The 27,958-nt window shown below is 40.7% G+C and overlaps 1 protein-coding gene across 3 annotated transcripts in view; it reads right to left on the reverse strand.

Moving 5' to 3' along the window:
* Positions 1-4,173: 4,173 nt before the first annotated feature.
* Positions 4,174-27,958, reverse strand: part of CFAP20DC (CFAP20 domain containing) — a 202,022-nt gene continuing 178,237 nt past the window's right edge. For all 3 annotated transcript variants that reach the window (XM_051979881.1, XM_051979888.1, XM_051979875.1), the window contains 2 exons: positions 13,969-14,060; positions 4,174-4,781 (listed from right to left, as the gene is read on the reverse strand). In XM_051979881.1, coding sequence (XP_051835841.1) covers positions 4,669-4,781; positions 13,969-14,060 — 205 coding nt within the window. In that variant the 3' untranslated portion in view covers positions 4,174-4,668. The remainder of the gene's footprint in view (positions 4,782-13,968; positions 14,061-27,958) is intronic.

A 27,958-nucleotide genomic window follows, 5' to 3' on the forward strand; every position in this document is an offset into this window, starting at 1 on the left:
AGAGTCACGGATGGTGATCTTTCCGGTGAGTCAAAAGCTGCGTACTGCTATCTGACCTGCTGATACATCCTTAGGACCACTGGGCTTTTCCTTCTGCCCTATAGATGAACTCTTCTGTGTTGTCTCCCTCAATCATAGTTCCTTGAGAGCAGGGATTGTTATTGTTTTTTGTGCATTTTTTTTCCCTATTTGTATTCCTAGTGCTTAGCATAGAGCTTGGCATACAGCAGACACTTAAAATCATTTTTCCTCCATTGGTATACTACCTTGTGTTAGTATTTAGATTTGTTTGAAAGCTGGTCTTCTGTATTTTTGTTCAACCCATATTACTTCAATACTCTGTTGCTTTAATCATAGCCAAGTAGATCACTTTATAATGACTACTCCTAAACTAGTGTCCATTTGTCTATAGTCGTGGCTAATAAATATAGTTGTACTTCAGGGAGAAAAATCAAGATATGCGCAAAATGATTGATTGACTAAAAGAAATAAAACTCTGGGAGCAGATACGCCTGAGCAAATTTATTTGGCATGATTTCTGCATGTATTAGAATACTCCAGTCTTGCTGTGCTTTTCTTTATGGGTTTCCCTTTCAATTAATTGGGATCCTGTGCTCCGTGTTGATTCCAGCGACTTATTTAAAACCAAAAATTCCCCCACACTTGTATTGTCCCCTGGTTCCATTAATGATACCCACTAGTTAGGATTTGCCATGACTAATAAATTCAGAGATGGCCAATTTAAAATCACTCATAGGGTGTACACTGAATTATTTGAGATTGTCTTATTTTATACCTACATGTCTATTCAATTCAACAAGCATGCATTAATTGCTGACTATGTGCTACCTATATTGAATTCAGTTTAACATTTATTAATTGCCTACTATGTGCTAGAAACTGGGGATACAAATTTTAAAATGAACCTAATGCATGAAGGGAGGGATGGAAAGAAGGAGACCTCATATCCTACTTTCTTTTCTTTTTTTTTTTTTTTAATAACTTTTTATTGATAGAACGCATGCCAGGGTAATTTTTTACAGCATTATCCCTTGCATTCATTTCTGTTCCGATTTTTCCCCTCCCTCCCTCCACCCCTTCCCCCAAATGGCAAGAGTCCTTTACATGTTGAATGGGTTGCAGTATATCCTAGATACAATATATGTGTGCAGAACCAAACAGTTTTCTTGTTGCACAGGGAGAATTGAATTCAGAAGGTATAAATAACCCGGGAGGAAAAACATAAATGCAAGCAGTTTATATTCATTTCCCAGTGTTCTTTCTCTGGGTGTAGCTGCTTCTGTCCATCTTTGATCAATTAAGGCTCTCTTTATCAAAGAGGTCCACTTCCATCAGAATACATCCTCAAACAGTATCATTGTTGAGGTATATAATGATCTCCTGGTTCTGCTCATTTCACTCAGCATCAGTTCCTGTAAGTCTCGCCAGTCCTCTCTGTATTCATCCTGCTGGTCGTTCCTTACAGAACAATAATATTCCATAACGTTCATATACCACAATTTACTCAACCATTCTCCAATTGATGGACATCCTTTCATTTTCCAGCTTCTAGCCACTACAAACAGGGCTGCCACAAACATTTTGGCACATACAGGTCCCTTTCCTTTCTTTAGTATCTCTTTGGGGTATAAGCCCAGTAGAAACACTGCTGGATCAAAGGGTATGCACAGCTTGATAACTTTTTGAGCATAGTTCCAAACTACTCTCCAGAATGGCTGGATGTGTTCACAACTCCACCAACAATGTATCAGAGTCCCTGTTTTCCCACATCCCCTCCAGCATTCTGCATTATCTTTCCCTGTCATTCTAGCCAATCTGACAGGTGTGTAGTGGTATCTCAGAGTTGTCTTAATTTGCATTTCTCTGATAATGATTTGGAGCATATTTTCATATGTCTATAAATAGTTTCGATTTCTTCATCTGAGAATTGTCTGTTCATCTCATATCCTACTTTCAGATGATAGTTATGAAGCCAGTAGTCATGGGGATGTTTCTTCTCCAATGCCATTTCCACTGATCAATAAATATCACTTCCTCCTGCTGTGTCATTTGCGAGGCCCACAGATTTTGGTGGTGGAAGCTCTTTCTATATCAGTAGTGGCTGTGGCTATGGTCCCAGTAGCAGCATCTCCATGGGAAATACCCCCAGGGATGATGGCTGCGGGCAGCTTAGAAGTTCCAGGACCAGGGCTAGTGCCACTGCGGTCTGAGGGGACTCACTTGACCACATTGTCCCTGACTCTCCCAGAGAGACACGTCTTGATAACTGATGAGTTATGAGAGCTAAGGAAGAGTAAAGAACCAAAGATGATCCAGAGGCTGTGAATCTGATGACAGGAAGGATGATGATGATGATATTTATTTCTATTTTGGCTCCAACTCATTGTAGTACTTCTTCCTCCTCAACCACTTGGAAAAGTGTGGGCAGTTCTAAGTGAGAAATCTCAATCTTCAATTAACTGTGGTGGCTGAAAGCAATATCGTTAAGTGGAGATGCACACTGAGGTATGGGATGTACCACTGGAGGTGATATGATGTATGGGAGACACCTCCCTCTTCTGCATCTCTTGCCTTTCACCACCACTTGATCAACAGGCACCCATGTGGCAATTTGAAGATGCTTTAGAATTGGCCACAAGAAGCACCAGACAATTCCTTCATTGTTTTTGTTAGAATTTTCCATAGTATTTCTTTGGGTGATTCCTTATAAAATACAAGAGACATTTAAAAGGAGTTAATGAGAAGGATTTTTTTTTATTCCCGAATGTCTTATTTGTGGTATTTCTGCTCCTGGTCCTGAGACCAGACAGGGATCGCATCATTTGTAGGTCATACAGGGGCTGCTCGCTCCAGTCAGGACAGCAGGAAATGGAAGCAAATCCACTTTTAAGAAATCATTGACATTGAATGGCTGGAAAGTATGCTGAGAACATGGGGCCTCAGGTCATCCCAAATGAAAACTGGTGAGAATTAACTCAGAAGGACTCAGTGGAGAATGGAGCCATGTCATTAAGCATTTAATGAGTTATCACATGATCACATAAAAACTATTCTGCTCCCTGGGATCCCAGAGGGAAGAAGCAAGAGTAATGGGTATCAGATGAGAGGCCTGATGTCAGGCCCCTCCCAACAACAAGAACAAGCCTTTTTAACAAAGAGCGCTATCCCCCAATACAGTGGACTGCCTTGAGAGGGATGAGTTTCCTCTGACTGGAGGTCTATAAGCAAGGGCCAGATGATCGCTTGTCAGGCACATTGCAGAAGAAATTCCTGTTCAAGGATGAGTCGGACTCAATGACTGCTGAGGGTCTTTTCAAGTTTGAAATCTGGTAACAGGTATTCACTGCTTTATTGTAAATAGGAAAATCCTGGCTATCTATTCATCACAGAGTTATTCTTTATGATCAGAAGGATTAAAATTTTATGATCAGGGATATGGCTCTAAATAATTGATCATCCCTTGAATAGTGGGCCCAATCTGCTATTTAAATTAAGAACACATTTTCTACTCCAAGCTGTTAACACTAAGTGACTACTATTAAGAGCCTGAGACTATACACCCATCATTTTTCATTTCAAAAGGCACCTTACTTTATTAAAAAAAATTGCCTTATTAAATAAAAAAATACAGCAGCTAATGTAAGTGTTTCCTCAGGCTCAAGAAGACCATACTTGGCAGCTATTTGAAGGCTATCTTCCCCGGGGCTTGAAGCACACGACTGCTTCTTTATCATACAACTGTACTTTTTAGCGGACAAAAAGAAAGACACTCTGACCTCGGATGAGCCAGAGATTGGGGATCTATCAGGTTTGTGGAGTTTTCAGATTAGGAAACTAGACCGCTATAATTAGAATTCCGAGATAATTGGTGGAAAAATTCAACAAGATGCACTTATGTTCTTCTCTTAAAGACAGGGCTAAGGAGACAAGTGGCCTGAATTGATAAGCAGCGAGCACCGTAATGTTTGGCAGAATCTGCAGGAATCATAATGAAAAGGCAACTCCAAGGCCTTATAAAGACTAAGCTGATTAGGGATGGCTTCCTTATTTTGTGACTAAGAAAAGGTAAGGACTTCCAGCAATATTTTGGTAAAAATCTAGGGGTAATACAAATACAAATATGCTACAAAACCGCAGAGCAACTTACAAGACTTTTCTTTGACTATCACATTTTATTTTCTTTCTGGTAATACAAATATATAATAAAATAGAAAGTACCCAAATAGATTTTTAACAGGTAAGAAAAGAATACAGTTTCTGGATATCAAGCCATCATTTACAAATTAACACTGCAAAACATATGAATTAATAACTCTTAATTGGTTTACATAAGGATTATAATAGGAAATAAACAAAATCATCTATTTGATACAGAACAAATAAGAAAAAGCCCCCAACGTCCTAAGATTTTGTCATTATATTAGTTCTTCACAACGTTTTAAATGAATATAAATCTGTAAAAACGACATAGCTATTTCTGAACATTCTGTGGTACTTACAGACACGGTTGATTCTCTGCCAAACTATTTTGATTGAAAGTGTGACCACACAACGTGCACGCACATTTTGGGGAACACTTGACAAAGCGTGAAAGCGTGAGATAATGTCTTGCTGGAGGTGGAGGCATCCTGGGTCCTGGATAAGGGGCTAAGCTAGCTCGTAGTATTTCCCCGTCTGGGGATCAAAGTAGCAGTTTAGACATGGATCATACAACAGAGTCAGCACTTCCTCATCTTCTTCAGTGCTTAAGTCATCTTCACCTGTGGGAAAGAAGAGAAAGACATGAACCCACAAAGCTGAACAAAGTTGGAGAAATCCATTATTTATTAAGTGCTGACTGTGTGATCCATGGAGCTAGAGAGAGAGAAAGAGAGAGAGAGAGAGAGAGAGAGAGAGAGAGAGAGAGAGAAAGAGAGAGAGAGAGAGAGAGAGAATAAAGAACCGACTTCCTGTCCCCAAGGTGTGATCCACCTTCTTGAGGTCGGTTATTTATAAAAATGCTTGAAATCTATGATTTTGTTGCTGTGGGCAGTCACCCAGTAGAAGGCCCTTTGGCCAGTGGATTTAGATTGAGAATTGGCCCTGGATACTCAGAGGTCCCCTGATTTCTTGAAAGTCACAAAAGTTAGGAAAACATTCGATAAACAAGCAAATATTCATGTCTGAGGGTGGACTATAACAATATTTAAAGTAGAATGAGAAAGAAAATAACAGAAATTTAAATAAATAAATTTAACTTTAGTGAATATCTAATCCTTTGGGATCTCAACCTAATATTTTGAGTCCTCCCTATTGTATTGCACAAAGGGAGAATCAGTGACTTCAGGAACTCCCTCTAAATTGTTGGTTTTGGGATGGTGGTGAAAGAGAGGAATTGGGCAGATGGGAAGAAAAGCACAGGGACAAGCAAAGCCAGATAGAATAACTGGGAACTGGGCTCCCTGTTACCCTGGTATACACTCAAACCCCACAAGCTGCCTTTATTGTGGTCCTTCCTGAAATGGGGGGAGCAGGGAAAATGAAGCTGGGATTGTACTGGCTTTGATCGTGTACCAACCCTTAGAAAAAGGTAAACAATAAAAATGAATTTTAAAATCCTCCTAGCCTAATTCAAAGGGTCTAGCTACAAAAAGGACAGAAGTAGCTATGGAGACAGGAAAGGATTAATTTATAATCATCCAAGTGGCTAAAAGGATGATGTCTGCTAGGGAAGCCGGCATTAGGTGCCTTTTATGGGCCAGGTTGCCAGACCCCTGGAAGGATGGGGGACAGGCTTTGTCTTTGAGGGGCTTATATTCTGTCACAATATCTTTATCATTTGCATGAAAACGAACAGACCTGAAGCTGAATGAGATCTCAGTTGGTGCCCATTTGACAGAGAAGAAAACTGAGATACTGATGGGGTATAGCTTCTAGGAGAAAAATAGCAATAATCCTGAGGCCCCCTGTCCTAATAAGTAAAGTTTCCTGGTCTTAGAATGCTATAATATAATCCTACAAATGTGGCTGGCTGTTGGTCAGCGATAACAGGGTTTCTGAGACAAATGGTGAGGTGCATACCAGACCATTCCTCAGTTCTACCTCTGGGCCATAAAATTAGCATCTCAGTGTCATGAAGAACCAGATCTGTCTTTTTCTATAAATTTATCTTCTTGCTCCTGGTTCTTGGCTAAATCCTGTTGGAACTTAACCCACTTCAATACAATTATTATTATACAATTATAATAAACTTAACTTAGAGATGGGTTCAAGCCTGCAAATTATTTTGAAATACCTTGTGACACTGGTCTGCAATCCCAACCTTTTGGGGTCTCTTTGAAACTCAACAATACCATGGCTTGCCCTGGCAGGAAAAAAGAAGGCCTTGGAGATCCACTGTTTTTTTGATGGCCAGGCTGGCTTTAGGCCCAGCTCTGGGGCTGGGGGGCCCTTAGAGATCATTCCCTCGAAAAATGGGGAAACTGAGTTCTGGGGAATGAAGTAACCTGCCCAGACACTCAGGGCCAGGATGGGAACTCAAGGCCCAGGGCAGGATCCTTTGCTGGATGGACCTGGACCACAGCTCACTGTGACACAGTCCACTATGATTAACTGAGTTTTGGAATAGACCAGGATTCATTCAGTTTGCCAGAAGCCCGTGGGGGAGGGAAAATCCTGAAGTAAGTAAATGCCCAAGAGGTTAGCTCTTCAGCTGCAGGGAAGGGACTGCTCCTCTAAGGAAGAAATCCCATTCCTTCTAATTTCTGGAAATCCACGGGAATAAGAGAGAAGGGGCTTTGGGTGGGAGTCAGCTACTGGAGGACGTGCTGAAGCTGGGGTGATGGGGACGATTCCAGCAGAAAACTTTCAGGGGCAGATCTGGAGGAGAGGCAAGGGTCTCTTCTGGGCTCCCCAATCACCACATACTGACTTCCTGGGTCTAGGTACATACACCCCCAGGACCCGGCACAGTGCCTGGCACATTGCTGGCATCTGAGATAAGCAGTTTCATCTGATTGGCTCTCGCTGTGGTGGGTGCCACAAAAATGGATGAAGTCTCTGGGAGAGTGAGGGGGAGCAGACAGGAGGGCCCAGGGCGCAACGGTGGGATGTGTTCACTTCAGAAACAGACAAAACAAAACAAACCAAATCTCCATAAAATTGCCTCTACTAATCAAATAGATCGCTTCTTAATCCAATATTGTATTCCCTTACATTAGAACATAAGAGGCATCTCTCACATTCAACTCCAAAGTCACCCCCACTAACTCTGGTTTACAAGGACAGGGCTGGGACTAACCAGCGCCATCATAGCTACCAGGCTGAGAAGCTGGCTGCTGGAGGGGCCTGGGAAGCCCGACTGGGGGGGTGGTTGTGAGCAGGGGATCCCCTGTGCTTATCACTGTCAAGAGACAGAGACACACAGACACATCCCCAGAGTGTGACTACTGCCGTCAGGAAGATTATCTACTAATTTAAGGTTTCGTGGTCTGTAGTTAGAGTGCTAGGCTTAAAGTCATAAAGAACTGGATTCAAATCCTGCCTCAAAGGCTGGCTATGAAAGAATGGGGGGGGGCCCTTACTCTCTCGGGGTCTCACTGAGTTCAAATGCAAAATGAGGGGGTTGGACTGGCTGGACCGGGAGCTCGCTCCCAGATCTAGAGTGAGCACCATGGGACCAAGTCTTCCTTGCACGTGGCCCATAATCGGCAGCCTGAGAGGGTATTTTACATTGCTAATGTCCTCTGCAGTATTTCCCTACCTAATGTTCCATTTTTGCAGATTTAATTAACCCTATTACTTTTACTATGAGAAAAATACCCTTGCTCAGGACCCCGGCCTGGACTACATGATATGCCTTTCTAACCGTAGCCTTCCCTACATATGGTTCTTGAACTCTTAGCCAAAACCCACTTTTTCATGGAGTAAAACTAATTTTCCCAATAGAGATAACCGAAAAATCATAGAGCTGTGGAGGTGAATTCTTTTGCGTCATCAATCTCTTGGGGACCTCAGTCTATTTCTTGTCATGACTAAATAACGCTTTTGGGAAAACTGACCTTTGTGGTGAAGGATTATACGGAATGTAACTGTTTATGGGTCTCTCTACCTGTAATTTATGGAAAGGCAGATTTACGGGCTAGCATTCCAAGATGAGAAACACTGGCATGTTATACGGCCAGTTGGGAATCTTGCCAGGATGGTGGGTGGCAGGTGGGGGATGAATCCTATACCCAGCTGGGCAGGGAGAATCAACCAGGACCCAATTCATTTCTAGATGTTTTGCTAGGAGGAAACCGTGGTCCTGATGAGGATAGTCTGGCACGTGGTAGGGACTGTGTGGTTGTGAAGCTGAATTTTTGTCAAATTTATAATTGTTTCATATGTACATGCACATGTGGATAGAAAATCTATCCCTACACAGACATTATGGACCTACACCCCACCCTCCCACGCCACAAACTACCGGCTTCAGCTCGGTGTGTGAGCACGCACGGGCGTGAGATGAAACCGAGTCACCGCGATGGAGCGTCTTCCTTTCGCACGTGTCCAGCACCTGGAGGGGCCCGAGTGCCGGGGGGGGGGGGAAGAGGGAGGAGAGGAGGGAGGAGAGCTGGATTCGGCCACCGGAGCCCAGGGCCGGCCTCCTCTCTGGGCCCCCTCAGTGCTCAGGCTCCTCACTTGTAAGCACAGAGGCAGCCAGAGGAGGCGGGGGTGCAGCGGGCTGCTGCGGGGCTGGAGCTCCAGCCTGACTTCAGCTGCTTCCTGACCTGGCCAAGTCGCCTAACCTCCACTGGTCTGTTTCCTCAGCTCTAAACTGGGGGTCATCTATGCGCCTGTCATGGGGCTGTTGTGAGAGTCAAGCAAAATAATTCTTGTAAAGTTCAGAGAACTTCAGAAATATGAATTGTTATTATTAATCAATTAACAAGCGTTTCTCGAGTGTTTCCTATGTTCCAGCTGCCGTGCTGAGCCTGGGATATTTTAAATATGTGCTTGGTTATTTTAATTATTTTGCAATATGGCGACCATCACGAGTTGAACCTTGGTGTATCAAAAAACACCTCCTTGGAGCCAAACCGAGTGAAACGATCTCCTTTGACACTGAAATGTTCAATCCAACTTCATCAAAAGATTTTGTTTTGGTTCTAATGTAGTTTTCCCAGACTTCAACTAACATCACTTTGCCATTGTAATCACTATGTAATGAAATTATAGTGTCATTAAGCAATTACCATTATGATGTCAAAGCAATGGGAAATGTTATGAAAAGTAATTACCGTGCATGGGTACGATGAAACTTTCAATTACATTCTTGGATCACACAGGGTTTGTTTTTTCCTCAAAATGGCAAATTGCTCTTTTTAAGGCTGAGCCACAGTACCTCAACAAGGAGATATTAACAAAAACAACCAAAAAAAAGACAATTTCCCATACCACTAGAACAATCTAGACCTGGGTCCAAATCAGGCTTTTTATCTTTCCCCCATAATAAAATGATTTCTGGTTAAATGGAATTGCCTTTTATTTAATAATCAATTTATTGAGTTTCAGCCTCATCCACTCTGAAATTGGTTAACGGTAATAACAGAAGAAAAACCAACTCAACCATTGCTAATGCTGTGATATTGGCTGTCTGCTGATCTGTCCATTAAGAGTTCCTGGGAGGAGTCAATTCTCCAGTTCACCTACTTTTATTAAAGCCAATTAATGTAAATAATTACCTACATTTAATGTACTTATAAAACAAACAAACAAAAAACACCATCCAGCTTGTGAAAAAGAATCGCTCAACTTTTCAATCTAGAATATGTCATTGGAGGCCAGATACCTTGAACACCTTTGAATTACTTTACTTATACTTCGATTTTCTGCCTCTGCCGTATCCCCCCGGCTCCCATACGGAGCTTCAGAAGTGATGGACTACTTTCCTATGTGCATACTAACACACTACTGAAACCATTCCACGGGGAAGGATCTCCATTTGGGATGGCCTGCCCCTCCATCAATAACGATGGCGTTTTGAGAGAGGATCCCACTGAATGCAGGGTTTTCCAACAACCCGGAGCATCCCTCTGGCAAAGTAGCATCCTCGAGGGAAGCTCTCTGTAAGTTGCACAGTGTTCTCAGCAGACGTGAGCCCCGGGGGAAGAACAAGATAAATGAAAGGCTCAAATATGATTTCTTTGACAATACAGAATTAGAATCTTATTGCTGCTCAGAAAGCAAGTGAACGACAGGCAGGGAGTATTGATTGTTGTTCGGGCATCAGCTGGAAAGCGAGTACATCAGACACTGTGGAAGCCAGAAGCAATTTTCTATTCTGGTGAAATGCTACTTAAAAGAGAACTCTGAAGGTTTGCTTCATCTTGAAGTATCAATATTTCACTGTGTAAACAACTTCTTATAAAGCCATTGCCAATTTCTAAAAAGATTGTGCCCCAAAGTCCGTTTATCAATGAACTCTTGAGACTTGTAACAGATTTTCTGTTACAAGTAAATGGTGAGCTGCTACCGCTGTCCCCGGATGAGAGGAGAGGCAGTAACTCAAAGGTGGGAGATGGAAAGTCCTGACACCAGTGGCTGCGAGACCCTCTCCAAGTCACATCAGCTCCTGGAGTGCCAGGCAGCTCACCAGGGCCCTAGGATGCTGCACAAGTACTGAGCTGCCCCGGAGGAGGGTGTTTCTCCACCTGGGAGTTCCTGATGCCGGTGAAGTCAGTCCCCACTGCTGGGTTTTTTGGCTAATAACCAAAGCCTGGTAGAGTGGAAAGAGGACCGGCCCGGCCCAAGACACGGCTCTGGCAATCACTCTGCAGCCTTCCGTGAGTAACGAGAGCTTTCTGAGGCCCAAGGCAGACATAGGCATGGGGGTGGTGCCTTCCTTGTGGATCCCTTCCGAAAGTCCCTGAGCCGCCAGCGTGGCCCTAAAGCACTCGGACCTCAATGCTTGAAAAGCCATGTTTTTCACTGGTTCCTGTCCTTGGGCAGATCCCCAGGGCCCATGTGATGACATGCCTGAACTCAGGGCTCCTTCCAGACCCCAATGAGGCTTTACAACAGGGTGTGTGTGCACATGAATCCCTGCAGCTGGAAGCAACCCCCCCCCCCAATACAACCCTCATCATGGCTTCTCAATTACACCTGACAAACTTTATATTACTGTTTCCATGAAAAAATGAAGTACGAGTTGCAATCGGGAGCCCTAAAGCTATATCTTAAAGGGGCACTTGATACAAGAGAATTTGGGCAAGGGTTCCTTATTCTTAATTTAAGATGGTTATCTGAATTATATTCTTTTGTTTCTCCTTGCCCAATACCTCTCCTGGCTTTGCACTGTTTCCCCCTCCAAAATCACCAAAGTTGGTTGTGACTGAGGAGCTGGAACAAAATCTATTATGTTTCAGCTAAAATGAAAAAAAGCAGGAGTTGCAATCATGACTTCTAGATAAAGCAAAAGCAAAAATAGAGCTAATTAAAAGAGATAAGCAGGGGAACTTCATTTTGCCAAAAGATATCATAGACAATGCAGTCACTATCAAACTTTTTTAAAGACAAATTTCTCTGATAAAGGCCTCATTTCTCAAATGGGGGAACTGAATCAAATTTACGAAAATAAGAGCCATTAAAGCTCAAAGGGTTATTAACAAGCATTTTTCAAAAGAAGAAATTAGTTACCTATAGTTATGTGAAAACTATTCTATATCACTATTGATTAGACAAATGCAAATTAAAACAACTCTGAGCCACCACCTATCAGAAATGACAAATATCAGAAGGAATAAAACTAGAAACCAGATACATTAATAAACTTTTGGAGGAATTGTGAACTGGTCCAATATTTCTTCAGAACAACGTGGCACTAGCCCCAAAGGTTATAAAATTGAATATAATCTTCGTTGCAGCAATACCACTCCTAGCTCTGTACGCAACAGTGATCAAAGAAAAAGGGAATGGACCTATGTGTACAAAAATATTTTTAGCAGCTCTTTTTGTGCTGGCAAAGAATTGGAAATCGAGGGGATACCCATCAATTGGATAATGGCTGACCAAGGTGTGGTATATGACTGCGATGAAGTATTAATGCAATGGTAAGGGGGAGGTTTCAGAAAAAACAAAACAAAACATGGCAGCACTGATATAAAGTGATGCAGAATGAAGAGAGAAGGCAGACTGCTGTGCAGAAAAATAACAATGTTGTAACGATGACTGACTGGGAAAGACTTGGCTTCTCTGATCAATACAATTATTTAAATAAGACAATTCCAAAGGCACCATGATGAAAAAAGTGCTAGATGAACTCTGAGTGCAAATGGAAGTATAATGTTCTCCCTTTTTAAAATCTGTCTTGCTTTTTTGTGAGATAACTAACAGGAAAACATTTTTGGCATGATTTCACATCTATAATATATTTTGCTTGCCTTTTCCCTAAGTGTGGAAAGGGGAGGGAGGAGAGAATTTGAAACTCAAAATTTAAAAATAAAAGAATGTTAAAAAAATGAAAAACAACAAACACATAAACAAAATTTTCTCCTTTCTCAAACTTCTAATTTGGCTTAAAGCCCTGGGAGTGGTGTAGGTACAGTAGGAATATTGGGGGACCTCTTGGACTGGTAACATGTGGAAACAGGAAGTAGAAGACCACAGGCTTCCTTGGTCCACCGAGGCCAGAAAGGCGGTGACACCGGGACCAGGAGAAGGTGCTGAGCCATGAGGAGTTAACATGAGAGAGCCCATTTGGAAAGGACTCATTTGAATGCAATCCTTTAATTTCCCCTCTGGCAGAAGCTCAGTTTATGTTCCACGTAACTGAGTTGCTGCTGTCAGTGCTCGCCTTTGTGACAGTGACTTCAAGATGCCTTTTGAGGCACTATCAGAAATCTATCTCTCGGGTGCCTTTGCTCAAGGATCAAAGTCTCATTCTCTTTGGCTTATTTGGGACATTTAACAGAACAGATCACGTGCTTCCTCCCAGCAAGGTCCCTTCTTGACAGCAAGGCCCTATTTTTCTGTCATAAGTAATTATAAATGCACACCTCCGAAAAGATGCCCAATTGGGGGGGCATAATCTATTTCAGATAGTAAATCACAGAAACAGCTCCATCCCCGGGGCAGCCAAAATATACAAGTCAGATTTATGAGCTCTCACTCTGAATTCTCTAGACCTGAAGACAAATGTGGAAATATCAGTGTTCTCTCCCTTGGGCAATCAGCAGAAAACTGGCACCTTGGGTTGGCTTCGGCTGTGTTTTTTTTGTTTTCCTAACTCTAGGTCTTGTGCTCTCTCTTTCGAGATAAGATGCAGAGAATGTTCTTAGACAGCCATGATGTCAAGGCTGAGCATACATTTATTTTCCTTTGCTACCACTCAAGTTGCTCTATTTTCAGCAGAACTTATGTTGTTGCTGTCTCATCCCTGGTCCTTACTGGTAATGCTGCGATCCCAGAGCCAGAACCAAGTGGGTTACCTGGGCTGAGATCGCTGACAAAGGATCCCCCGTCTCAGGTTTTATCTCTTTATTCTTTTCAAATTTCCACTAGAGACCAGCAGAGTTGCATTGAGTGATTTTTCCCGATAAAAATGTGTTGACTTTGTAGTGTTCAGGAAGTGAGATTAAAATATTACAATTACTTTCTTAGAAGCAATAATTAGAAATCGGGGCCACTTCTTTGATTTGTTTAGGTTATGTATATAGCCTGTTATAGTACAATAAATATTCACTGAAATTATGAAGGAAGAAATCAAGACAATATCCCCCCCTCCTTCCCTCCCCAGCACAGAAATGGCCCTATGTGGCTGGTATTTCACAGCTGAAAAATAGCAAGATTTCTTCCTCCTTAAATGGAGGAGAGGAAGGAGGCAGATGAGATGACCTTAGGAGCCCCCTCCAGCTGTGGGCTTATTTTTAAAAGTTTATAAATTCATTTATTTTCCTTTCCAGCAAATGCTACTATTTAAATTCCTACCTTGGACACTCGAACTTCCTGAGGAATCCAGGTGTTCTGCAGGCTGCTGGCTTGGGGGGACAATAGGTGGGCTGAATACATTTAGCCAATCTCTGAAAAAGAAGAAATCAAACAGATGATTTTAAACTTGAGAAAAATGAGGGTGAGATGATAATGCAATTAACAGATTTTTTAAACTGTCCAATTATATATAAAAACATTCAAAAAACTGCTCTTGATTTAATGATAAATGATAATTATGACTATTCACATTTTTACAGCATTTAATGTTTAAGAAGTGGTTTTCTTGTAAAAAGCTTGGGAGTTAGAGAGTTCAAGCATTATTATCCCCATTTTATAGATGGTAAAACTGAGAATGAGAGAAGTTAGCTCACTATCTCCTGACATCAAGTACAGGGCTCTATTACTGGCAAAAATCCAGTGTGTGTGGTGTGGAGGGCCTGACTTCTATCCACCTCAGCCATTTAATGCTGGGGAGATCTTGGGTCAGTCACTTCAACTTTCTGGATCTCAGTTTCCTCACCTTTAATATAAAGGGATTGGACTGTGTAGCCCTGAAGATCCCTTCCACCTCTAATTCTTTAATCAAATAATGTTCTAATCCTAAATCAGATTATTCTGTATCTCAAAGGATTCCCAGACCTTCAGCCTCAGGGAATCAATTCATATTACCTCCAAATTTGAGAAGCATGATTCTGTATTGTCACTTAGGATCCTGATAAAAACATTATATGGCTCAAGGCCAAGCAGAGATCCCTGGGACACTCCCTAGGACCTCTTCTAAGTCAGCAGTGAACCACTGATGATTATTCTTTGATATGGTTAACCCAAAGCCATACTCTAGAACTGTAGCCATTAAGGGATCTTTGAACTGAATGCTTTTAACACATGTACAAGAGACAACTTGTTGGAAGAGAGCCCTCAGTGATGGATTTTTCTCTACCAAGTCAAATGATCTATCACTTTGCTTTGTCCAGAGCAAATCGTGAAATGATTTCTTAGTAATAAGAACAAAATTTCTACGTTAGAGAAAAAAGCATCTCTATGACCTTTTAGTTTTGACAAGATGGTAATTTTTTTGTTTCATTTATTACACAACAATGCTGGGCTTAACTTCCCACATGGGAGCTTTGTTTCATGGACTGTCGCGTTCAAAGAATTCATCACCCAGTGGCCGCTGGTGTACTTAGGTAGGCTGGTCCTTGGATAATGGACGCTGTCACCAGACCGTAGTGGAAGGGCTCTTCATGCTAGCTCTCTATCACTGCTTATGTTTTGCTGGCAGAGCATTCAAGAATCCAGGGTCACCGATGTATCCGGATGAGTCACATAAGTGGGAATTTTGTGGAGGAAAATGGACAAACATTGGCAGAATTATAGCATCGGTTGGATAAGAATCCATGTCCATCACTGATGACAGTCCCCAAATGGACTCAGCTTTTGCTACTCTCTTTCAGTAAGTGGCAAATGGCATTCAAGAAGAAGATGGTGGGGAGAGCATTGGGACCAAAGTAAGGACTTCCGGACAGAACCATGCCCAGAGGAAGACGGCTCTGAAAACATTCTGAAGCTGAAGAAGGGGAAGGTATATCAAAGGACTGGAAAAATCACACAGAACACTTAAACGTGGTCCAGAGGGCATCAGCAGCTCCCGACTCACACACCCACGTGGTTATTGATGTAAAACTTTATGAGAATGACCTGGAGACTTATTATCAGAGCTTTGGTGATGAAAATACACGGGGGGGGGGGGGGGGAGAGACAGGCGGCTGCCAATGACCTTCTCCAGTAGAACTCGTCTTCGCAGCCACTGGGAGGATAAAGAGGAAGATAGACAAGAACCCTAGCCGAGGAGAGAGCAGGGGCAGGGTGGGGTGTGAGTGCCTATTTTTGAGCTCTCTAACTTATTCACATGATTGAGGAAGGAGAGTCCCCCTCCTCAAGTTTTCAGAATGGTTCAAGGATTCCAGAATGCATATTCTTGAATAAGGCCCTTCAGCCCTAGTTTTGAATAGCCCATGTAGGCCGAACCCCGGGAAGCCCATGGCTGCACAAATACCTTCAGGCTGACTGAGGGCAGATTGTGGAGGCGAAGGAGGACTGGGCTTCAGCTTGACCAGAAGGGCTCTCCTCCCTGCCTTGTCTTCCTGCCTCATTTTTGTTCCATCTCTACCATGATTCCAAAGCGCGATTGAGTTCAAATTCTGGCTGTGCTATTTGGTACCTGGAGGGCCTGTCTGGGCCCAGCTTCTTGAAATGATGGGGAAGAAGCAGCTGCCCTCTAATGTCCTTTCTAACTCTAAATCGAGGAGCCGGTAACTGCTTCCATTCATCTTTTGTATCCCTAGCACTGAGCAGTGTCTGGCGTAGAACCGATGCTTAATGAATGCTTACTGAATTGACTGCATACAGATGAAGGAAACAGAATAGCAAACGGCAGTGGTCACAGGGCTCTGGTTTACTTCCACTGATGAGGGGCTGGTGGGGTGTGAAATGGGGATATTTTTAGCTGTGGGAAGGGACTGAGCTGGGAAGAGAAAAGGGACTCGTTTGCATCTTTACATGTTTATTTTCATATAGGTGACCCACTGAAAATTTTGTATTTCTTATAACTTCTGATTATAATTAAATGTATCCTATAGTTTCGGGAGTAATTTGGTGGCAAAACTGCCTCTACACCTTCCTTTTTACCCACCTCCCCCCCAAATCTATCTAATTTCCCTTGCAGGCTTTAAATCAAGCAAATTAAATTCAAGACGGCAGTGTGGTCCTAAGTCTTTTTAGTAGTGGCTTTCCTTAAAATACCATCACTCACCCTGCAAATGTAGAATGATTATAATGGGGAAATGACTCACTCGATGTATCCTACTTCAGGATACCTTTCTCTTTCTGCTAACCCTGGCTAGCAATAGATTATAGACAGTAAAATGAGTGTGGTGAGCATGCTGTGTAATTGAATTTCATAATAACACATTAAGGAAATCAGAAAGGATTTGTCCCGAACTTTCATGCTAATAGGGTATTTTCTGATAAGCACCTTTTATTTAGTCCATTTAATTATAGCAGACGAAGAAATTTCTACTTTACAGAAATTTTACCAAAGTTACATACAAATTGCTGATATGGTGACCTTATTAGTCACTCAAAATGATGGAGGACAAGGATTCATAGGGAAAAAAAAGTTATATAATCCTACAAAGGAATCCCCAGTGACAAATTATAAAGCCCAGTCATTGATGACATTTGCTGTATGAACATATGCATGATTCCTACAGAAATTCAAACAATTCACTACAGGTGGTTATGAATTATTAATGTGAAAACCAAGGAAGGTCACAGAGAAAAGCCTTTCCTCGTTAATCGAACAACTGTACTAATGTCCTCCTCTTTATTCAGAACCAAACTTGAAAGTGCAGAGCTTCTTTAAGTTACAAAGTTATGATTTTAAATCAGTAGAATATTGGGACTAGAATCGGAAAGATCTGAATCCAAATCTGGACTCGGAATATTCCTGGCTCTGGAATCCTGGGCAAATTTCAATTTCCTCATCTGTAAAATAGGGATGATAACAGCACCAACTTCCCAAGGTGGCCGAGAGGATCAAATGAGATCATATTTGTAAAGTACCAACTATGATGGCTGGCTCACAGCAGGCAATTAATAAATGCTTATTTTATTGCTTTTCTGATTCCCCTCTGAGTACACTAGGCAACTGGGTAAGATACACAGTGATCTGCATTAGCAAGTAGGGCTACCTCAGCCAAGAGGTCAAAATGACCCCTCCAACTGCTGCTCGTTGCTTCCTTCATGCCTAACAGATTTGGAAGGGCCTCCAGAGACCATCTTATCTCCTTTAGCCTCCTCAGTCAGAGTAGGGGATGGAGCTGATGACAAAGGGCTTAGAGGACATGTTTCTTTCCTATGGCTTCTTCCTTGCTGACTTAACATTACATTTTAGCTATTTGTGCTGCTAAACAATTCCTATTAACGTCATGTAGGATGTATGTCTGGAGCACGTAAAAAACCTGAAGTCCTCATGCAAACATACATGGGGTATTGGGCTCAGCCTAAATACAAAGGACAGCAACAACACTGTTTGGTCAATGTTAATACTATCCTTCATCCTAACTTTAGCTAAACAGTTCCTTACTGGGATAGCTTAGAAAATCAAGGGAAAACGTATGGCTCTCACAACATCGCTAAACTTTAAGACCCTTAATTATTAGCAATTTCATTTTGTATGTGATGATCCCGTAAGCTCAGTTAGGAAGAAGAAGCCTTCAGTTTTTCTTGTTAATGTTAAGGTTGACCAGTTTATAGAAGCCAGATTATTTTTAACCACAGCCTATAATCTGCTCACGCGTTCAAGGAATATGTTGAATGATATAATATGAAAAAAAAAACTCCCAATATTAATATGCTTATTCTTCTGGTTCTTGTACTCCAATTTCACTACAATAAAAATATCTGAATGTATTATATAACCTGGTTAACCCCCGTAATTGGTTCCACGAAAATATAATGCCAGGCAGACCCATGTTTCCGAGGGCAGTTTGCGTTACGAGAACAACATTCTACATGATTAGTTAATGTTACCACAAAGTATTACTACTTTGAGCTTGGATTGGCTTATTATTCTGTACATAATGACGTTAGTGAAAAATGGTGTTGATCAGAGGAACTTTGGGCTGCTAACCTATTTTAAGGACAATTTCTTAATAGCTTTTGAGCGTGACTTATCATACATAAGTCATTTGTAACAATCAGAAACAAGCTGTCTAAAAATTGTGATGACTTACACATACCAGAAGCTCTTAATTCATTCTCTGCTAACATACCAGTATCAAGGACTTCCTAAAGTGGGCTCTGAGCACATAGACAGATAGGGAAGACACAAAGATGAGTAAGTCATGGTGTCTGGTCATAAGAAGCTCATGAGCTAATGCTCGTGGTAATTCTAAATTGCACGACAGAAGCCCGATGACAGTAAAAGAGTTAAGGACATAACTGTCTACACATCTGTCCATCTCACTAGCCTAGAATGTTTCAATGCGCATAATTTGGGGACGGGGAGAGGCCGTTTGATACAACAGAGAAGGCAGTGATGGGACTGGCAATCGCAGAGGGGCAGACAAAGGGCTTCTGACGTGCCCACCCTAGGCCAGGAGACCGGGGAAAGCGAGTGAGACACACTAACGAGGGGCACACAGAAAGGAGAGTTGGGACAGGGCTGGTAGGGCGTGCGGGTGTGGAGAAGGCCTAAGTCTGCGCTCCTACACTCCGCTCCAACGTGTGGCCGTACTGTCTGCTCAGGGGAAGCACAGAGAGGGACAAAAACTCATGAAGAGGGAGGGCGTCCCTGGTGGCAAACCAAACGTCTCAAATCGGTTCTCTGCAAGGGATGGCTGCTGAGGATCAGTTTCCAAACTAGGGATGATACTGGAGACTTTTTGTTGAAATTTGTTTTTGGCTTTATGAGTGTTCCAAGAGAAAGCTGGGGAGAGGCCCCCTTCCTAATGCAGACATGAAGTCTCGCGATGCAGACTCTCACAGAGCCGCCTGGGGCCCTGAGGGGCAACGTCCCTTGCCCAGGGTTGCACAGGCAGGTCGGCAGAGCCCCCGGGGCCACAAAGACTCCTGTCAAGGATACTGAAATAAGGCCCTTTCATCCCAGAGACAGTATGGGGAAGGGAAGAGGGAGATTTCTTATTCCAACGAGCAATGTCACGGGATGCCAGCCTACACGGTGTCCTGTGCGTGTGGACACCCGACCTCCAGCCCTGCCGGCCCGGAGGCCAGCCTTGCCCCCTCTGTCATGTTAACTCAGCAACTGATCTTTCGAATGACGTAAAAGGCGGTTGCTGCCTCTGACCCTGCTTTTTCATTTTTGGGCTGTCTGAGCACACCCTGGTTTCCACATACACACAATTTTGGTATTCACAATTTCTCCCTGACAGCCAGGAGAGGCAAGCCTCAGAAAAGAGAAAGCTGGGGCAGATTCCCTTGGTTGTACCCGTGAGTCCACCTCCCCCGGACCCCACCTCATTCCCCAAGTGAGCCTTTCAACTTTTGTCAATCTGAACACAACAAGAAAGTTCTCAACAGTGTCTATTAAGGAGCTTGAGATCTGATTTGGTCTTGGATCTTTGAAGAAGAATTAGGAGGATTTCCAAATATTTTCTCATCATGAATTGGGTTTCTGTTTATTTTTCCTCAGAATGCTAAATAGCATTCGATTCAATTTAATTAAACAAATACTCATTAAATCCTTCCAAGGGATTTTGAAATCTATTGGGTAATTGAGGGAAGGACAAAAAAAACCCCAACAACTAATGACTATCACTCTAAATATAAGTCATACTCACTTTTGCCTTCTCTTTCCTTCGATCTGGCTCATACAAAAATCTGAATCCATTCTGATCTGGCATTAATTTCCCATGTTTACTTATATAGTTTTTCATTTTAGGATATCTTTTAGGGAGGGAGCTTATATTTATATGACATTATAATCATATTTTATGTGAATACAACTCATTAGAGCTTATATGTTTTCCTCTTGAAAACCACATTATAAGATAGGTAGTAGAGGTATTATCTCCATTTTAGAGAGAAGGAAAATGAAGCTTACAGCAATGGCCTATGGTCCCTCATTCCTGACTCTTTCCATGGTGTATGATAATAGCAGCTAGCAGATATGGAAGGTTTAAGATTTATAAAGCTCTTTCCTCCCAACCATCATCGAAGTTATGGTAGTCATTTCATGCAAGAACAAGCTGGGGCACCGAAACATGGAACAGATTGACTGGAGGTCATAGAGCTGCTAGGGATGAGTGCCAGAACTGCACCTCACAGATCCTCAGCCTCCAAGCGCCCTGAGCTTCACCTGGATTAACTCCCTGTCTTCCAGGAGGAGGCAAAAGGTGGCACTGTGAATGACATAGAGAAAACTTCTTTAATGAATTGGTTATGGAACAGTATTGTGGGCAAAACCTGAAGCTCTGTATCCTGTGTGAGTCTCTCTAATTCTTCCTATAAAGGGGACCACAGGACCAATCCAATAGGTTTCCCCTTGGTCTTTTAACATGTCATTGTTAAAGATAATGTGAAAGACATTTCATGGTCCAAGCTGGTGCGGCCCATGGGAATCCATTGGTTCTCTGTTATTTACTTGACCAATATGCAGCCTTTTGTATGCAGACTGCAAGCTAGACAAGGACAAAACAATGACTAAGCTGCCCACTGCTTGTTTGCACACTTACAATGAAGTCCATTATGTTACTTCTTGCCTGCATCATTGGGATGCCTGTACTGGCTTGTATCTTGGCTGCTCTTTGGGTCACCTGTAATTTTGATTGTTTAGAGACAAAGGCTTGTATCTCTGAACATCATGAGGAGATAATAGCGTCAAAAATACAGGCTTTTGTGCTCATGCATGGATTTTGATACATAATTTCCCTGATGCAATTGAGCATGCTCTTTTTATTCTATTTAATTCTGGGCCTACTTATCCACTTCATTGTCCATCTACAGGACTTGTCCTGTTTATATGTACTGATTTAATGGTGTTCCCATTCAACTGCATTTCGTTCCCTGGAGAATAAGTGCCTATATCCACTTAGTTTTTCCTGTGTAGATTATTAGATCATTGACAATTGGAAAATTCACTGAGGAAGTCTTGATTTTTGTTGACTGATACAATCAAATCCATGATACCCAGAGCAGGGTAGTTACAGTGTTTAACCCTGGCTTTTGGATTTTGAATAAAGTATTCTTTATGACAGCATCAAGCACCTTTGGCAAACGTGTCTTCATGTTTTATGGAACAGTTGTTATCTCTAACAAAAGTCACAATTGTGTGAATTTGGCCAGGTCAGCTGTTCTTCTCAATTTTGTATCATTTACAGAACATAATTCAACAAAAGACCATGGAAAGGCAGATTAAAATTAACTTGGGAATTAAATAATCTAATCCTCAAGAAGGAATGGGTCAAAGAACAAAATGGAGAAACAATCGATAATTTCATTAAAGAGAATGACAATGAGACAACATACCAAAATTTATGGGATGCAGCCAAAGTAGTAGAAATTTTATTTTTCTAAAATTTTATATCTCTAAACATTACATCAATAAAAGAAAGAAGTAGATCAAAGAATTTGGCAGGCAGCTAAAAAAAATCTAAAAACAGAACAAATTAAAACCGCTCAATTAAACACAAAATTGAAAATGCTCAAAAATCAAAGGAGAGATGAATAAAATTGAAAATAAGAAGACCATTGAAATAATAAGTAGAATAAGAGTTTGTTTTGTGGGGGAGGGGAAAACCAAACAAACAATAACTAGATAAATCAATGATTAATTTTATTTAAAAAAGGAAGAAAACCAAATTATAGAAAAGGGTGAACTCGCCACCAATGAAGAGAAAATCAAATCAAATATTAGGAACTATTATGCCCAACTACATGTAAATCTGATAATCAAAATGAAATGGACAGATATTTACAAAAACATAACTTGTCTAGATAAACAGAAGAGGAAATAGAATAAATATTCCCATCTTATAGAAGAAATTGGAAGCTCTGTGAGAAAAAAATAACCAGGAAGGATTCACAAATGAATTCTATCAAATATTTAAAGAACAACTAATTCCAGTACAATTTACAATTCCAATATAAACTCTTTAGAAAAATAAACAAAGGAGTTCTATCAAACTCATTCAACAACATAAAGATGGTGCTGATACCTAAATCAGGAAAACTAAAAACAGAGAAAAAAAATTATAATCCAAATTCCTAATGAATATTGATGAAAAGAATTTAAATAAAATACAACAAGGAAACTACATCAATATATCACAAAGATCATACACTATGACCAGGTGGGATTTAAGTTAAGCATGCAGGGCTGGTTCAATATTAGGAAAAATATCAGCATAATTGTATGAATAATAAAATCATCAGAAATCATAGGATTATCTCTAGAGGAAGAAAATTTTGATAAAACATTGATATTTATAAAAAACATTAGAAAATATAGGAACAAATGGCATTTTCCTTAAAATGATAAATAGTATCTATCTAAAGTCATCAGCAAATATTATTTCTAATAGGGATATGATATAAGCCTTCACTATAAGATCAGGAGTGAAGCAAGGAAGCCAATCACCACCACTACCATTCAATATTATATTAGAAATGCTAGCTATAGTGATGAGAAAGATAATTGAAGGGATTAGAATCATTAGTGAGGAAACAAAATTATCATTCTTTACAGATACAGTGGTAAACTTGGAAGATCCTAGATAACTAACTAAAAATTAGTTGAAATAACTTTAGTAGAATTTTAAGACAGACAATAAACCATATAAATCATCAATATTTCAACATATTACCCACAAAAAATAGCAGTAAGAGATAGAAAGAGAATTTTTAATAAAAATAATTGTAGACACAAAATACTTTGCAAGACTCTACTTGTCAAGACAAACCCAAGGGCTCTATGAGCATAATTACAAAATGTTTTTCACACAAATAAACTCAGATCTGAACAACTGGAGAAATATTAATTGCTCATGAGTAGGCTGAGAATATAATAAAATAATAATTCTACTTAATTTATTTATTCGGTGAAACATCAATCAAACTACCATCTTTTTTTTTAACACAGCTAAGAAAAATAACAATAATTAAGCTAGAGGAACAAAAAGTCAAGAATATCAAGGGAATTAATGGAAAAATATGAAGGAAACTGGCTTCGCTGTACTGCAAAGCAAAAATCATCCAAACAATGTGGTACTGGCTAAGAGAAAGAGTGGTAGATTAGTGTAATAAATTAGCTACATAGTGCTCAGTAGGTAATGACCAAAGTAACCTAGTGTTTGATAAAGCCAAAGATCCCAGTGTTTGGGACAAGAATGCCCTATCTGACAAAAATTGCTGGGAAAAATGGAAAGCGGTTTGGCAGAAACTAGGTATAGACCAACATTTCACACTTGTACCAAAGTAAGGTCAAAATGGGCACATGATTTAGATATCACCTGTAAGATCTATGGATAAGGGAAGAATTTATGACCAAACAAAAGACAGAAAGCATTACAGAACGTAAATGGATAATTTTAATTACATTAAACTAAAAAGATTTTGCATAAACAAAACCAAAGCAACCAAGATTAGAAAAAAAAAGCAATGAACTGGGAAAAATTTTTTTTACAGCAAATTTCTTTGATAAACGCCTCATTTCTCAAATATATAGAGAACCGGGTCAAATTTATAAGAATACAAGTCATTCTCCAATTGATAAATGGCCAAAGGATATGAACAGGAAGTTTTCAGACAAAGTAATCAAAACTATTTACACACATATTGAAAAAATGCTCTAAATCACCATTGATTAGAAAAATGCAAATTAAAACAACTCTGAGGTATCATCTCCCATCTATCAGATGGTGATATGAAAGAAAAGAAAAATCACAAATGTTGGAAGTAATGGGGGAAAAATGGTACAGCAATGCACTTCTGGTGAAGCTGTAAAGTGTTCCAACCATTCTAGAGAGTTTTTGGAACTATACCCAAAAAACTATGCCTATCCTTTAATCCAACACTACTAGGTCTGCATCCCAAAGAGCTTAAGGAGAAAAAAGGAAAAGACCGATGTGCACAAAAATATTTACAATAGCTCTTTTCGTGGTGGAAAAGAACTGGAAATTGAGGGGATTGGCTGAGCAAGCTGTGGTTATATGATTGTGATGGAAGACTATTGTGCTATAAAAATAATGAATAGGATGGTTTCAGAAAAACTTGGAAGACTTACATGAATTGAAGTAGCACGAAGTAAGCAGAATCAGGACAACATTGCACATGGTAACAGCAATACTGTGTGATAATCAACTATGAATGACTTAGATATTCTAAGTAATACAAAGTTCCAAAAAATTCCAAAGGATTTATGACAAAAAAGGTTATTTACCTCTAGAGAAGGAACTGATAGAGTCTGAATACAGATCAGTATTCGTGTGTGTGTGTGTGTGTGTGTGTGTGTGTGTGTGTGAGAGAGAGAGAGAGAGAGAGAGAAAGAGAGAGAGAGAGAGAGAGAGGGAGGGAGACTTTTTTTGGGGGGAGTCTGTGTTTTCTTTCATAAAATGACTCATATGGAAATGCATTTTATATGATTGCACATGTATTACTAATATCGAATTATTTATCTTTTCAATGAAAATGGAGGGGAAACTCCATTTTGGATATTTTTGGAATAGAATTTGGAACTCAAAATTTTAAAAATGATAAAAAAATTTTACTTGTAATTAGAAAAAAATCATTATTTAAAAAAAAAAAACAAAATTAAATGCAAATATGCTTGGAAATTCTCCACTGGAAAACTCAAGAAAACCAGAGTGTTCTCTGGAGGTAATGAGATGATATGACTGCAAAGAAAGTGATTGGCTTTCTTTCCACATGGTTTATACATTTCCTAGTTTGGCTTTGAAAACAAAATGGTATCTGGTATGAAGTCTACAATGCTAAGTTCTGACAGTTCAATGGTCCCCCATGAAGAAATAGGCTGAGGATGGGAAATGTTGTTACATTCTACAACAGGGAGTGAGATGGACAAAAAGCACACCTGAAACACAGGATCATAAGATGCAGAATAGGGAGATCAGTTGGTTTAATTCTGTTTTACAGATGATAACAGAAGGTGGGTTTCTTGCTCAAGATCCCCCAAACAGTAAAAAGTAGAGCTTGGGATTCACATCTAAACCCCAAGGGTGCCCTGCTGGCTCTGAGGAGTATCACACAAGTGTATTCGTGTGTATGAAGAGGAGGACATTTAAACTGAAAACTGTTTTCTGAATTTTTTTTTAAACTTGCTAGAACACAAAAGAGCTTCATGAGATATCCAAAGTAAGTCTCCTTTACCCTTTATTTTTCCCTGAAGGAGAATTATATGGGATGAAATTTCTTGAAGCAGTCAGTTTATCTCCTCCAAACAGGAAAAAAAAAATAAAAAACTAATCAAGCATTGTCTGATTAATTAGACATTTTTTTTTTTTTTTTTTGCTATCAAGGCCTGGGGCTCTAATCAATTCAATCAACATGCAAAGAGACAATCTATGGCCTTCTAGATTAACAGAGCTGAATGTTAAACAGCAGATTGACACTGTATTGCCCACCATCTAAAGCAACTAGAAACTAGCTATTTTCCCTGATTTTTACAATGCAGGTTAATTTAATGTTAGTGCTCTCTTTCACAACTACTTCTTAAGGTAGATTACAAAGAAATCATGCTTCTATCTTCTTTTCATGGGCATTTTCAACAGAGTAAATGGCTTTCTGTCAAAAAAAAAAAAACAACCCAGTAACTTGAGACCACTTTCAAGGAGGGGGACCACCAGCAGCAACCTAGAGAGGTAAAGGGTAATCCAGGAAATGCCTCTGGCTACTTGTTTCCCTTCAGCAGCAGATAGTTGGCTCTAGAGTTCTTCCAAAACAATGAGGCAACTAAAGCCAGAGAAAAGTGAGACTCCATCCGTGTCTGCCAGTCTTAGGAAGTGGACAAGGTGAACAAGACCCACTCTGCACCGTGGTTCAGGTGAATCTTCGGCCTGCTTGCTGTACCACAACTGCCTGAACAGGGCATGCCGGGTGGGCTTCCTGCTGATGCCAGCTGCGCTGAGTGGTGCCCACAGCTGGCAAGCACTGCTTCCTGACCACGTTCCCTGTGATTTACTGTTACAGATTTCAGGGTGACTCAGCTTCGAGCAGGATCTCTCCTCCTTCCCCAGAAAGTCAGCTCCTTGAGAGCAAGGTCCCTTTCATCTTTGTCTTTGGATCTTTGGGGCTTATCATCATTTGTCCTTTTGCCTTGGAGGTTGGGAGGCTTTCGCCTGGGGGCCTGACAATGTCTCAAGTTGCATAAAATCATTTCAAAATCCCCGGATTTCCAATTGGATTTGGTCCTTTTGATGTAGTCCTATCAGTGACAAGGTTCCAGAATTCTTCATAAAGATGCCATTATTGATGATAAAATGGAGAAAAGGTCCTACCATACGCATTCTTTAATGCATCATAATGCATGTTTCTACTCTGTGTCTTGGTCAAACTGACCTAGAATGATTCTCTGAATCAGCCCTCCATCTATTCCCAGGTCTTTGGGCTGCTTCCCCCAAGGCCTGGACTTCCACTCCTCCTTCCCTTTGACTCTTTGGAGTCCCTCACTTCCTTCAGAGCTAGGGTCATGTCCTGCGTTCTACAGGAAACCTTTCTACAGCCCTTAGTGCTCCCTCTCTCTACCTCTAATTACAATACACACATTATAATTAAAGATATATATATATACACACATATTGTGTATACACTTGCTTTTGTGTTTTATCTCTAGCAGAGTGCAATAACCTTCTAAGGCAGAGATTCATTTTTCTATCCTCCAGCTACGAATACCTAACAGGTGCAGAATAAACGGAGGCTGGATTTGATTAGGAGGGTGTTCACTCCCCTTCTCTTTCCACCTCAAATGAATATGTACATAGCTGTTTTTACATTCTCTCTTCAATAGACTCATGTTCTCAAGGAAAGATACTACTTTTTGTTTATTTCTGTATTCCTAATCTGAATAAATGGTTGGATTGGATTAGATTAGAGGGCCTCCCCTCACTGTAGGTCTTCCAATGAAAACATTTGTTAGGTATATTGTAGGGAAGATTTCTCATTAAAAATGGCTTGGACACCGAGATTCTTCTCGATTTGAAATACCGTGATCCTAATAACACTACAGAGGCAAAACTATTTCCCATCAGAGACTGCTGTCTCTTTGGAAGGAACACAGAGGTTTCTTATGATAAACTTCTTAAAATCTTGCAAGAAGGGGCCACATGTGATATCCATAGTTCCCAGAATACTTAGAATTTTACCAATTTAGGGCTGTAAAGGACCTCAGAGGTCATAGTACAAGTCTCCTCACTGGCCTTTTACAGATGAAGAATGAGACCGCAGAGTAAAG

The sequence above is a fragment of the Antechinus flavipes genome, chromosome 1, assembly GCF_016432865.1.
Source record: "Antechinus flavipes isolate AdamAnt ecotype Samford, QLD, Australia chromosome 1, AdamAnt_v2, whole genome shotgun sequence".
Classification (NCBI taxonomy): Eukaryota; Metazoa; Chordata; class Mammalia; order Dasyuromorphia; family Dasyuridae; genus Antechinus; species Antechinus flavipes.